We start from the raw sequence: 15,344 nt of genomic DNA on the forward strand, positions 1-15,344 counted from the left end.
AAAGTCCTTTAGTATCCTGAATATATCTAATTGTTGAATACCGGGAATGATTTCATGGTATTGGTGTAGCTCACATAGGACCGAAGGCTATTTAAAGGGGCAGCTATCACTACATAAACTACTGAGCCAAAACATTCTTTTCCTACTGATTTCAATGCAATAAGATAACATGCTCAATAGAATCTAGGGTGAAATGTCAAAAAAAAAATTCTGATCTTCATGAAGAATTCAACTAGAGTGTACCCACATGTATTGTATAACAGCTAATTAGATAGAGGACACATTATGTTTATGTTTCAACTTTTCCATAAGTTCCTTCTGGAGGCCTGTAATGCCTTGGGAAAGCCTTCAGCTGCAGAGAATTAAATGCATACTTGCGACATCCAACATTCTTCATTGTATTTTCTCGCCGACAACCCTCACTAGGGAAAAAAAAACAAGCACAAAAAATGACAGCAGTAAAAAAGGAAAAAAAAAGAGAGACAAACTAAGATGAAATGAATTGATTATTTTCATAGCATTAAAAAGAAGTGATTACTTTATGGTAATTTTTGCAACTCTAAATATTAACTATTGGAACAATGGAATTAACAAAGCACATAAATGGAGACATGCTGAGCTCTGCCGGTCTTGCATCTTCAAAAAGTAGCAGGGTTATATCTAAGTGGAAGAGAGTTCAGATTTTATATTTTAAAGAAAAAAGATGGTTTCATGTATTGCAGGATTCACTGACTTAGATACTTTGATGATCTGCTGTAATAATACAGTCTTTTAAGAAACTGCTTTAAAGCAGTTCTGCTAAGCTACACTTTAAAATGACTTATCTTAGAATAAAAGTTTCAAAAGAATGATATTGTTCCTTCTACTTTAGTACTATCATAGTTGGCTATGTATAATGGAAAAATGGCAATTTTCCTTCAATGAATTTGACATGCAGCAAAATGATAGAATTGAAAAATAAGCAACCAACTTTATCAATGTCAGCTACTTTAGCTGGGGAAACAGATGCTTGGAGTGCAAGGTGATTCAAGTGTTTCCATGCTCTATATGGTTGTGTCTACAATGGTCATCAGAGGTGGAGATTCCCAAAGAAATAGTCCATGGAAGGTTCTTTCACCAAGCAAGCCAGTAGGGGCAAAACATGGAGACTGTGCCATGCCCTGCCCATCCCAGAGACCTAGTCCTTGGACATCCTCTCCTGCACTGGTTCTTGGATGTATGCCACGGTAATACACAATGGCTTAGTTAATGCTGAGGATGAGTCCTATCTAGTAAAACACCAATTCTTCACTATGAAAAGTGGGAGAATTTGAAGAAAAATTTCCCTATGTAGACACATATATAAAGAAGAGGTGTTTAAAATACAAATCTTATAATTTCCTCACCATACTGTCCTCTTGAACAGTATAGCTGTTTTCATATTACCCTAAGTTTTTATATTAAATCAGCTAATTATCAAATTCATTACAAAATTGCCCTTGATGATATGCAAAATTTGTTGTTACAAAGAAAATAGGAATCGTTAAAGATTTTAAACAAAGTAATTATCTTTCTATAATATTATGTCTTTTCCTCCTTTTTTTCTTGTCTTTTTCATTTAAAAGAATGATTATGGTAATAGCTCAAAATATAAACTGGAAAAGCTTAGAATATAAATATTATTCCTATAATACTGAGTATTAAACAGCAAAATGCAAAACATTTCTGGCAGAACATAGTTACTTTATTCAGAAGTCAGAAAATCTTTTTGATATTCTCTACTTCCTTATCACTAACCATTTTAAAAAGCTATGATTTGCTGCTTATTTCTTATCAGTGCCTTGCACTTATCAAGTATTTAGTGAATTGAAAAGGGTCCAATGGCTTCAATATAAAAGAATTTATCATAGCTGAATGTCTGAACACTATGGTCACAGATTCTCTAGAAACAGTTGCTTACTTTTTGCTTTTTCTTATTCATAACTAGATAAAAATATAATTTTAATTAACATAACACTACTGATTACATTTTATGATTAGACTTTTTTAATCCTTAGGAATTTTCTTATCTATAAAACCACCTGTCACAGATAATTTCAAATTAGCTAGCAGGGAAAAATAATTAGTAAGATAATAGATTTAGAGGTAGACTTTTGAGGTCTTTGAAATAATCTAGTCTATGCCCCAGTTTTGCAACTAGGAAACCAAAGTTCAGATTAAGTGATTTACCCAAGGTCACACAGTAAATGGTAAAGCTTTTGTTAAATATTACATCCTCAATTTCTAAATAATGTTCTTTCCATTATACCAACTGCCTATCCTAACTTGGGAATTCTCTTTTGTTCAGCTAACCAGACATTTTTCCTTATATAAATTAAAATTTAAAGTTTAATTTCATTACAATTTAATACATTAAAACTGGCTTTGGATTGTAGCAATATTCTATTTCTAGCATTACTAAAAGAACTGAAAAGATGCTGTTCCACTGTATAGATCACTTCATAGCCCCACAGTTGGAAGAGACTTCAGAAACCATCTAATTTAACAACCTATGCTTTATCAAAAAAAAAAAAGAGAGAGAGGAAACTGAGGGGACTTGACCAAGGTCACTCAGAGCAGACAATAAATCCAGGTCTTAAGATTCCCAATCAAGTGAACCTTGTAACTAATCCATAAACTTTTCATTTCATTGATTTTTGATGTTGTTGTGTTTGGTTGTTTTTCAGTTGTATCCAAATCTTTGTGAGCTTTTTTGAGGTTTTCTTGGCAAAGATACAGAAGTGGTTTGCCATTTTCTTCTTTGGCTCACTTTGCAGATGAGGAACCGAGGTAAACAGGTTAAGTGATTTGCCTAGGACATAGAGTTGGTAAATGTTTGAGACTGGATTGGAACTCAGAAAGATGAGTCTTTCTGACTCCAGGTCTGGACTTTGCCTCTTACCTGCCCTGCAGTGTCTCTGAGAAGAGGGAAAATATCATATTGAGCTGGGATTTGAAACCAGGCTCAAATGTGATTCAGTCAAAGGAAATGGGGGGGGGGGGGCAACTAGCAAGGGGAGGGAGGAAGACACAATTCTTGTCTTCAGATATTTAATGTATTTCTATATAGGAGGATTCAGCTTATTCTTAGTTATGGAGGACAGAAGGACCAATGGATAGAAAGAACAGGCAAATTTTGACTCTGTTAGAAGGAATTTCCTAACAATAAGAGCTTTCTTTAAAAACAAGGGCTATGATAATGACTAAATGCTCCCTGAAAGTTTTAAAATGAAGGCCACATGTTCACTTATTGGAGGTGCTTATAGACAGGATTTATGCTTTAGTGTGGGGTTTGACTAGATGAATTGACTAGATTCCTACTAGATTCCTTCCTACTCAGTTAAATGACTGTTATGGGGATCAAGTGAGATAATATATGTAATATATGTAATCCTTAAAGTACATAAATATGAGCTATTAATCCTGTTGATGTTTTGTAAATCTATGATTCCATGATCATGCAGTCAACATATATAATGCCAGGATCAAATAAATTTTTATAGTATTAAACCTTTGGAATTGAATGAATCTGCTAAATATTGCACCATTTTGTCAGAGCAATTGATATTTTGTCCTTCAGAAAAAAAGTATATGGGGGGGGGTCAACCCAGAGTATTGAATTTTTAAAGGGCAGCCTCCCTTTCTCCTCCAAAAAAGACCTGGAATATATGGAGTCAAGAACAATTTTAACTACTCCCAAGTCAAAGGATCTTCTACATATCCAAACTGAGAGAATTTTTTTGGGGGGGGTCTCTTTTTGAGTCTATTCATTTAAAAAAGGAGAAATCAGGATATAAAGATATCAACTCACTTTAAGATAACACTAAAGACTGCAAAGTGAAAATGAAAGTTAAAGGATCTTGTCACTTCAAAATTCATCCAGATCTATCTATTATTTCAGATAGCTTACCATGTGCCAATAGAAAAATTAAGATCTTTTCTTGTCAGGGGGATTGGTTTAGAGAAAAGAGAAAGGGTGTCTTACTCCTATTAAGAATAAATGTCTCCATCCGGACTAGGGAAAGGGACATAAAGTTCTTCTTAACTTGTGAAAGGAATGACTAGAAAACCATTTTGTATCATTATTAAAGAAAATTAGATTCCCTGAGGCACAGAGAAATAGATGAACATGAATGACAAATATTGACTTTAATCTCATCCTTGTCATATATTTTAAAGACAGCATAAAAACATGGAAACTATAACTTCCCATTTTCTTCCATAATCCTTTATCTTTCCCTTCTCTCTCTGGATCTAAAAGACTCCTATTCCATGACCACAATAAGGACAATAAGTAACAAGATATTTATATAGAGACTTAAGGTTTGCGGAGAGCTTAACATACATTATCTCATTTGGGCAAATAATAGGAATAATTTTCTAACATCATATTTCTAACATATAGCTACTTTAATAGATAATTCAAAGAAAAGGGATACAACTCTTTGTTTCATTGCTGTACACTTGTATACAAAGGAGCATTACATATAATCTCATGAGATCCTTTCCAGATCTACAATCATAGGGTTAAATTTTAAATGGTTTCCTCTGTTATGTATTTTGTATCCCGAGTTCCAAATGAAAAGTTCATATGACCCACTCCCCATGAAAACTCATCCAATCTCACACACACACAGACATGGGTGATCAGTTCCATGAGAGTATACCCCCAAAATTAGGAGTCAAAGAAGTGTGACCTTCTAGGAAGGTCCAGTGGCAATCTATCTCCACTTCCACCCTCGACAGCCTCATCTGCTGTACCAGTGGGCTAGAGGACAGATTAATGGGGATAAGGGGGAAGAAGGGGGGGGTGAGGATAAAGAGAATTGTGCAACTGAACTATCATCAATACTCCTGAGTCAAAACATTAAGGCTTACTGATGATGCAGGTCCAATGCAGTACATAACACTGTCAACAGGGCCATCTTTGAATACAGAACTTTTAAAAATTCATATACATTCATACACATGACATTCCTTAATTATTGCACAGAGCAGATGTTCAATATATATTAACTGAGGGACTAAAAGTGCAGTCAGCCAAGAAGACAGTGACCAGTTGGAGCAAACGGGACTTAGGTTAGTCATGAGAAAGTATTTGTCTAAAGGAAAGATGACTGGATGAAGATGTGAAATCAATTCTTCAGGGTCTTGTTCAACAAGATCAATCTAGAATGGTTGAACTAATGGCTCAGGTTCTTCCTGAAAGCTAGGGAACAGGCTTAACTAAATTCTTTCAAATTTAAGATTCAAAGAAAGAAGCATGATTTCTTTATTCCTCACATTCTATTCCATTTACTATTAAGAAAGAAATCAACTGATCATTTTGCTATTATAAAAAAGTTATACATATAGCATACATTCATATATATGTATATACATATATATGCATCCAGTCTCAGGAATGGACTATATTTAAATTGCAAATTTCACTTATTCTTGAAGGAAGATTAAAACGCATTTCATGTGTGATAATATCATTTTGGAAAAGTTGAAGAACTTCTAATTAGAAGACTGAAGACAAGTAGGTCTGGCAGCATTTACAGGGTGGGGCACAGAAGAGGATAGAGAGATAAAAAAGGAAGGCTAACGTCCTATGGTGCATGGCAGGGGTATTTCTTCCAGAATTTCTGCCCTTGAGTTTGCCCATTTTCCCCTCAATATTGTCCATTTATATAAATCATAAAAAATTTGGAACCAAGACACAATAACCAATCGGGAAGCCCTTTGAGCAAACTTTGAGAATTTAAAAAAAAATTTTCTTCTCTCAATTCATTCCAAATTTTCTAAGTCAATGTAGAGCCAAGTTGATGAGATGTAATTTCTTTTTTGTTTTAAATTTATTCATTCATTCATTCATTCATTTATTTAGCAAGGCAATGGGGTTAAGTGACTTGCCCAAGGTCACACAGCTAGGTAATCATTAAGTGTCTGAGACCCAATTTGAACTCAGGTACTCCTGACTCCAGGGCTTCACCACCTAGCTGCCCTGAGATGTAATTTTTTTTTTTTTTTAGGTTTTTGCAAGGCAAATGGGGTTAAGTGGCTTGCCCAAGGCCACACAGCTAGGTAATTATTAAGTGTGAGACTGGATTTGAACCCAGGTACTCCTGACTCCAGGGCCGGTGCTTTATCCACTGTGCCACCTAGCCGCCCGAGATGTAATTTCTTAGATGTTTAATAAGCATTTGTTGATTGATTACCCAAGGGAGCCATGCAGAGCCTGAGAGTAACACCCCTGCAGAGTCTGAGGAAGGAAATTCTGCAAATTCACTAGTCCTGGGAAGAGAGACCACTGAGATGTGTATTTTTAAAAAAATCATTATAACAAAAACCAGATTATTTTCTCAATCAAGGTCTTTAGTTTCCTCTTCTTACTATGGCTCTTTTGTTTATCTGTACCTTTCATTACAAAATTAGAAAAAATCTTCAGCAAGTGAATAGTAAGGTAATAACCAATTTAACTTTAAGGATACTAAAGTTAAAACTAAGGATGACAATTTAAAAATCAAACCACACTGGAGTATACTTCTATGGTTGGGATTTGTTTGACAGAGATTCAGTCTTCAAGAACCAAGTATCTGGCTGTGTCTTGGTCCTTGAGAGGATCCCGGACTGTATACAGTTAGTCAATTGTTCTCTTTCAAGGCCAATCCTAAACTTCTTTATAGGTTAGCTTTTTCCTTTGCTATTCTTCTTCCTGAATTTCTAATATATATATATATATATATATATATATATATATATATATATATATATATATATATATATATATATATATTTGGTTTCTAAGAGAAAACAAAGCTTCTGAGTTTAATATGACATCAGATATACAATATTAAATGAGAGAATGCTATTTTAGGGATAAAGAGATATACTGAAAAAAACATTTTTTTCCTCCTATATGCTCAAATTCCTGTAATCCCTTTATGAATTCTTAAGAATATTTAAAAGGAATAAAAAGCAAAGTCTTATGCAGTAACACTAGATTTTCACGTGTTTGGGGTGGCACAGTATATATTATTGTAATCACAACTTCATGATAAGCTAAGTCAGAAAAATTTAGACAAGAACAAGGAAAAAAGTTATGGCTCTGCAAACTGTTTGCTACTGTAACTTGGGGACTATGCTTTGAAATGAAAGCAGAGAATATACATCCTATTAGATAGGCATCTCTAAACAAACAAGTTATAAATTCTATATATTTTTTTCCTTATCAATCCTCTTCAAAAGGAAAGGAAAGGCCATCACACACTTAAAGAGTATACAAAAGATACAAATTTTTTCAGACAAGAGTTCTTTGCTCTGGAGTACATGAAACAGGGGACACGAAGCGTATAGATGACAAATACGTTTAAATCTGAAGGTAAGGGAAATATTTGGTAAGTGTAACTCATCTTCAGGCCGGCTACATTACGAGGCAACAGGGCACTGTAAGAATGTTACAAGCACTGAAAGCAGAATAATCAATTTTAAGTTTTCAATACAGATTCTCTGGATAAAATAATTTGATGGGTATTTACAGTTCAGTACAATAGAAATGTCAAACTGTAAGGCATAATATATTTCTTGGCAGACAACGCTTTGACACATTCCTTCTGTCCAGCTAGGTAATAAGGTGGTGATACATATTCTAAGACTTTTTTTTTCTTTTATCACTTAATTACTATTTTTTTAGACTGGTCTTCATTTGCAACGGAATTTGGCCACCAGGTATGCAATGCTCAGAAACAGCCACACAATCAGTAAATTGGGGCTCAGAGCTAATAAAGGAATGGAGTAGAGGAGGCTGGGATCTAGTCTGAAATCTCGGATGGGCACCAAGCCACTCAAGTTCTTCTGGGTGACTACCTCCCGTGTTCCAATGCTGTGAAAAGGAAAGAGTTTGGGAGAAGGAATAAAAGAAAAATGGGAAAGAGAAAACAAAACCGGGTAGGGAGACAGAGGAAAGGGAGAGTGGGAAAAAAAAAAACCACCATGCAATAAATGTATCAAATATTGGAGAACCAAAAAGTGAGATGGAAAAATGTTAAAAAAAATAACAGAAAGGGAAGATGATATATGGGAAGGAAGTATTAAAAAAAAAAGCCAAAACAAAACCGGCACAATTACAAGAAAAATAGGAAAGAGAAAGAGAATAAAGAGAAAAATAAGAAAAAGTACTGTAGTCTACTGAAAATAAACACATGTAGGTTGAATAAGAATGGTTTTCCATGTTCACTGTCTCTTAATTGGCCAAGCAAAATTCCATGCTGTCCTGCCATGCTTCTACATGCTGCAAAAAATGGAGCTCTGAACAGCAATCTGAACATGAATAACCATTGGAGCATTTGACCCTCTCACATATGCGTCAGCACGAGGAGGTGCATTTGAGTAGCTAAAGCTGCCTCAGCTAACTGCAAAGAGAAATCATTTTAACTACAAGAATAATTTACCTCTTAAGTTATAAGCATCAAACCAAATGTGTGGATTTTACCATTGGGGGGGTGTTTGGGGGTAATTGATGTGAGCAGAGGCAGTTAAAGAGTTAAAGACATGATCCATGAGTCTACTCCCATTTCCCTACTTCTTTTAGACATTCTCCAGAAAGAAATATGTATGGCTCATACTTGGTCATCTCCACCATCACCACCAACATGTAGATGTTGTAAAAATTATCCAAGCATTTCAGGTATGAGTTGGACCATTGGTTTTTAGTCAGGGGTCTGTAAACTTGTTATTTTAAAAATATTTTGACATAATTGGTTTCCTTTGTAACCCTATGAATTTTATTTTATGTCTTTAAAATTCTCATTAAGAGAAGAGTCAGGTGGTCGTTACCAGAATGACTTCCAACTACAGGCTAATGGTAAATCTCAGAGAACTAAACTTCATGTATAATCTTAAAAAAAAAGGGAGAAGGGGCAACAGGTTTCATGTGACTGCTCTAAGAGTCCAGGGGACACATAAAAAGTTGATAATCTCTGGGTTACATCCAATGACATCTGAGGTTCTGTTCTGTGAACTTCTTCAGTTTATATCACTGCCTTTTTTGAACTATTTAATAGCTACAATTTAAAGCTTAGGTGGGTCTGGAGCTCCATTTGTGAATCACCTTCTGTAGCTTCCAGCACAATTATCTCAAATATAGAAATAATTCCTAAAGCTCAATGCATACTAAAGAGGGCTAGGAAACTTGATGATCCAAGTCTGAGTACTGTTGATCGGAAGAAGCTCTTAAGTTTAAGGAATTTCATACCATATAGGAGGGATATTGAGTCCTTGGTTCTAAGGTCTGAGAAGGGATGTGATAATCTTGCTACAATCAGAGGTGGAGCCAATGAATAAGAAGACCCACTTTATGGCATCAAGTAAACTGATTGCAATGTTGGGTCAATTGTATAGTAGGTATTGAGGTGGCTCCAATAATTGGCCATAATTGGGAGGAGGATGGTGGGGGGAAAAAGGTAGCTTGTGAGAGGTTATCTGGGTGAAGTCCAATGGTTGATTTACACTCCACAGACAGTCAGAAGAGATGACTCAATTTAAATTCCTGTTGTCACTATTAAAACTTTGATACTCCTAGTTCTTATAGACCTGCCTGAATTTATCTCTGAGGTCACTACAAGGTGGGGGGCATGGCCCCAAAGTGTCACAGAGACAGCCACCACATATTTTGGTTCTGGATCCCTGACTACATTAGGTCGATTGTTCACTTTTAAAGTCAGTCCTAAATTTTTAATAAATGGCTTTTTCTTGGATATTACTCTTCCACAGTAAACAGTAGAACCCAATGATTAGGGAAAGGTAGCTTTCTCTACAATATACTGGTGTCATCTAAAAGTTAGCAGGCTAGGCTGGTAGTCTAAAGAACCTCTAGCTCTGGAAGGTCAGGACAATTCTGGCGTGATTGCTCTGCTCTAACAGCTTCATCCTTCCAATGATGTCTCTCAAATTACTCCTAAAGGCATTTGTGAAAGATGTATTAGTTTCAGCTTCTACCTAGTTCTGCTCTTTATTTCCAATATCTGGGGCAGTGGTGTCCATTTGTTTTATTACAAAATGAAGCATGCTAATTTTTCACTTTCAATTCTTTATTTTATGGAAATGTATAACCTATAATTGATTACTAACCATTTCAGGGAGGAGGGAGGGAGAAAGGGCAGGAAGGAAAAAATTTGGTACTCAAATCTTTAAATCAAGTATGTCCAATCTGTAGCCCATAGGCTCAAGATGGCCCAAAAATTTGCTGTTGTGCATCTTGGTGGATTGGGTTGTATTGTAGTCACAAATGGGCACAGAAATATATATGTGGCCCTTGGGGACAATGAGGTCCAGAAGAGCTAAAAGGCTGGACACCCCAGCTTTAAATAAATATGTCAAAAATTGAAAAAAAAAAATCAAATTTGGAGAGGGGGAGGGGACACTAATACATGCATAAGGATCCTTGTAGACTGCACATTGACTTAGTTTTTTAAGGTTTTTTTTTTTTGCAAGGCAAATGGAGTTAAGTGGCTTGTCCAAGGCCACATAGCTAGGTGATTATTAAGTGTCTGAGACCGGATTTGAACCCAGGTACTCCTGACTCCAGGGCCGGTGTTTTATCCACTGTGCCACCTAGCCACCCCCTGACTTAGTTTTACTAATTTAATTTTATCTAGATTTTATTCTATTTTTATTTATTTTGTTAAAATATCCCAATTACATTTTAATATGGTTCTAGGAACACTTGGGCTATTTATGTGACATCTTTAGTATATGATACAGAAAGGAGGTTCTCAGATTCAGTATTAGAGGGAATTTGGAGGTCTAAAAATATATATGAACAAATAACTATATCCTCTAAAATATTCCTGATGATTGATAATCTGCCTACATTTTCAACCATCAATGATAGAAAATCACTACCTCCTGAAACAGCCCATTTCTATTTTGAATCACTCTGTTAAGAATCTATGCATAAAACTTTTAATTCCTTAAGGAGACTTTTTTCCTCCTTTTCTCTTGACCTAGGGGCACCTGAAAAATGAAAGAAATAAATCCAAAGAATGTGTGTGTGTGTGTGTGTGTGTGTGTGTGTACATATATACACATATAACATTTAGAAAATAACTATTTATATAATATAGTATAACACAATGTACATATACAAATATATACAATGTATTACCTCAAATTATAACAGATTTGTGTTAAAATGAGCCTGGTCAGTTGCTCTAAGCTTTGGCTAAAAACTTTTGATTTCTTCACTCTCCTCCTCTAGTCACTACCAAAGCCAGGAAGCTATAGATGGATTCATCACCATGGAGTTGCCCCACTTCATCACCCCTCATGTCTGACTTAGCAGATAGATTTGTGGGATTATAAGGAGTAGATACAATGAACCAAATGCTATTCAGAGTGGAACATTCGTTGAATTTCACAGCAGGAAGGGACCTCAGAGGTTGTCCAGTTAAATTCCTATCTGAATAAAAATCTTTTTTATAATGACTTTTTTTTATAAAAAGAATTTCTGCCACGTGGATTTGAATATAATCACACATAAGCTTAAGAGACTTAATCCTGTAGCCCTAAGGTGTTAATTACTAGTAAAAGATAATAGGTCTGGACACCAAGTTGAGAACAGACTTCCTTTTTAAAAAGAAAATGTAACAATTTAAAATATTGTTGAGGATGAAGTGAAAATTTACCATTACATTTTTTAAACATTTAAGTCTTCAGAAATTCACAGTGAGACAAACTGTATTGTGTATATGTGTGTGTGTGTGTGTGTGTGTGTGTGTGTGTGTGTGTGTGTGATATATATGTTTGGATGTGTAAATGAGCAAATAGCAAATAGCAAAAAAAAAGTGCATACTAGAATGGTTCTCTCTGATTTGCCTGAGGGGCAAATCTTTTTTGGAACTATGTTTACATTTTCTCCCAAATGAGTCATTTTTGACATTGCAGTATTATGAATAACTGCTTGCTGGTGGCCTATCTGAATTGATAGTTTAATGAAATTCCTTCAGGATCCCAACACATCTAACTTACTGATTGTTCTATCAATAATGTAATTCATTCAAAGCCTATTCTACTATCCAAAGTCAATGATTATCCAAACAAAAAGTTAAAATAGAATCACACAAATTTTCCTTCTTTTATTTTTGAATTTCCTTACTGTCTCAAATAAATAACAAATTATTAGCTGGGATAAACAATGCAATGATCCAATTTTTCTTTGAAAAATGCAGAGTGTATATTCTCATTCAAGGCCCTTCTAACCAGATATTTTATGTTGAATTTAGTGGATTCTATATAGCTGGAGGCAACTAAAAACCTTGGCCACCTAGCCTTTCTATCAAGCCTCAGCATCTTATAAAAATATATTAATAATAAAAGCACTTGCACTCCATGTACTAAAAAGTATCTTAAGTTCTTGGTCAGTATCCCCTGTTAATTAAACATGGATGAAACTCTAAGTAAGCAATCTGGACCAGAAGCTGATTAAAAGAATAGACACTCATAGAACTAAACCACACATAGTCTTAATGCTACAGTATCCAAAAGGAAAATGGTGCAGTGGTTAGCTCTTGTCAAAAGGGCCTAGTGTTGGCAAAAGGTGTGGGAGGATTTGAGCTGATTCAAATGCCTTCTATTGTGAACCTACACTCCTACATTGGTCATGGCTGATCTTGGAGCATTGGGAAAATGGGTCAAACTCAAGTCAGGGCCATGAACATATTTTATAAAGATAGGAGGCAACCTTCTAAGGGCTCATTCCCAAAATAAGATGCTCTGTTTTTGTGAGTTGTTTCTTTAATAAGGGGCCATAGGGGAGAGGGTTTGTTTGTTAGCGTATCTGCCATTGAGATAATGTAATGCTTATGTGCATGGGTCATTCTTTTGTTAAGCACAGCACTATAATTTCAGGGATCTTGGATTTTGGGAAACAGAGCTGTGGAGATGAACTTATGTTTGCATGACACAGTCACACTTTCTCTAAACCTTTTCCTCCAGGTCCCTTATCCCTGATTAATGCGAGGGCTTCAATCTCTGTAGGAAATAATTAGATGAGGGGAGGAGGGGAAGAGAAATAAAGAGCGAAAGGGGAGGGAAGAGGAAGAGGAAGAGAAAGAGAAAGAGAGAAAGAGAGAAAGGAGAGAAAACAAGTGTGAGTGAGAGGAAGAGAGCAGAGAGAGAGGGAGGAAGGAAGGTAGGGGAAGGGGGGAGAGGGAGGGAGGGGGAGGGAAGAAACAAAGTGAAAACTAACATGAATTCCATTCCAATTTATCTTATGAGCAAAATAATGAAGAAAGGGACTAATATTAAGCAGCAGCAGCCCATACATCTGTTATATGCATCTGAATATTGTGAGAGGGTCAAATAGCAGAAACATACAGAAAGGATAAGAGAATTGAACACTTTAGAGAATTTGGTGAGAAGACAAACAATACAGTACATTCAATAGGAGTGAATGTTGGAAACAGGACTCAACAGCATTGTTGAACTACATTGAATAAAAAGACTAAAAACTGCATTTCTTATCCTTTCTTTTGGTATGTGAAATAAGGAGCTTTTCAGCAGTGCTTGAAACAAGGCATTGAACAACAGTAAACAGATCTGATTGTAATACAGGTTTTCATTCAGCAAACACACCTGCTGCTTCAGAATACAGAACACTGTTAAGTTGATGTGACAAGAGCACGCTGACAGGTTGGGATGGAGTTGGATTGCTGTTAGGGAACATTCAATCGGACACTTTGCTCATCAGAGCAAACCGTGTCGTCACTGCTAAGGGGGAAGCATAGCCGACCAATGCAACCTGCAGATGTGGAGCCTTCATAAGACTGCAAAGCCCTTCCCAGGAGGGACGGGGTGCCCCCAGAGGGGGCCTCCTCATCCAAAAGCCGAGGCAGCTTTGCAGAGGGCGGCTGGGGGAGTCCCGCATGTCACACCGCCTTCAGAGGGTCCTCGGCTAACCATCCTTCTGTTTTCTGATTGACTAGAGCCAAAACTTCAAGTACACTAAGACATTATAAGGACTTTATTGTTTTGGAACTAAGATAATAGAATAGTTTTGTCCAGGCTTGGTAATGTGAAAGTATCTGATTTAAGAGAATTAAGTTTTTTAGAGCTGGAAATACTGTTAGAATAGTCCAACTCCCTCATTTTACAGATCAGGAAACTGAGGCCAAGAGAAGTTAAATGATTCATTCAAGGTCATGTAGATAGGTAACTGAGAGAGTCAGTTGCAATTTCAGGATCCTTTTCACCATGCTATGCTCTAGAGCAGGGTCATCCAAAAGGCAGAGAAAATCCAAAATCCAAAATGGCCACAGGGTGATTTTATGTGCCCCCGAACCTGTGAGTTTACTAAACGTTTAGTAAAGGAAGGCAGAGCTCTCATTAAAATGGTGACTCAAAATATATCATCTATTGCTTCAATTAAAAACTTTTAAAAGTAAGGCTGGACAGCCCTGCTTTGGTGCACTGATATCAATCTCAAATAGAAATGGGGGCCAGAACACTGTACTATATCTATATCTATATATATTTGTATATGTATAAGTGTGTATGTGCATATACACTGTATTTAAGGATTCCTGTGGATTTCTCATTAACTTAGAAACCACATATTAACACTATTTATATTCTACTGTATTTCCATTTATTTTATTAAATACTTCCCAATTTTATTTTACTCTGTTTTGACCAACACTCAGGTCAGAGAGGTAGGGAGGGGGGAGGAAATAGGGCTTAAATCGTGCCTGGAAAATAGTAGGTACTTAGTAAATATTTACTGATTAATTAATACTTCTAGAAGTATATTTTATGTGGGGGGAAAAAAGTATTGTGTGATGACCAGCTGAAGTTAACAAAACTGGGATTTTCTGAGGCTAATGTAGAAAACCTATACCAAAAAAAGTTCTTATTAAAAAAAAGGAAAAAATCCAAAATACTATCCTTTCCTAAAGACAACAATAGGCTTATAAAAAGACAACCACTTATCTGCAGTTTACACGGATCCTGAATTAGGAATAAAGGATAAGAGAGCAATTATGAGACTAACCTCCTCATGCAATCCAGTGCCTGGGTGAAGACCTGGGGAGCCATTCCATGTTCATGCTGCAGGATCAGACATTGCTCCAGGGTCACTGACATAGCTGTTCTGTCCTTGGCACTCTTGCAGCTGGTAAATCGGACACCATTGAGTCTTCGGCACACCTAGCAATGAGAAAATGGGTCTTTTGTCTGTCTCTACAAACTGCACAAAATGGGTTTTACTTCCACACCAAACAAGGTAACAATCTATATTGAATGAGATGCTTATTGAATACCTAAGCAAGCAAAAATTGACACAACTT

General features: G+C 36.0%; 1 protein-coding gene across 4 annotated transcripts in view; it reads right to left on the reverse strand.

The window, feature by feature from the left end:
- Positions 1 to 272: 272 nt before the first annotated feature.
- The window catches only part of INPP4A (inositol polyphosphate-4-phosphatase type I A), a 216,858-nt gene continuing 201,786 nt past the window's right edge, over positions 273 to 15,344 (reverse strand). For all 4 annotated transcript variants that reach the window (XM_074213740.1, XM_074213739.1, XM_074213737.1 and 1 more), the window contains 2 exons: positions 15,050 to 15,204; positions 273 to 422 (listed from right to left, as the gene is read on the reverse strand). In XM_074213740.1, the coding sequence (XP_074069841.1) occupies positions 290 to 422; positions 15,050 to 15,204 (288 nt within the window). In that variant the 3' untranslated portion in view covers positions 273 to 289. The remainder of the gene's footprint in view (positions 423 to 15,049; positions 15,205 to 15,344) is intronic.

Source organism: Macrotis lagotis, chromosome 1, assembly GCF_037893015.1.
Source record: "Macrotis lagotis isolate mMagLag1 chromosome 1, bilby.v1.9.chrom.fasta, whole genome shotgun sequence".
In the NCBI taxonomy this organism is placed as follows: domain Eukaryota; kingdom Metazoa; phylum Chordata; class Mammalia; order Peramelemorphia; family Peramelidae; genus Macrotis; species Macrotis lagotis.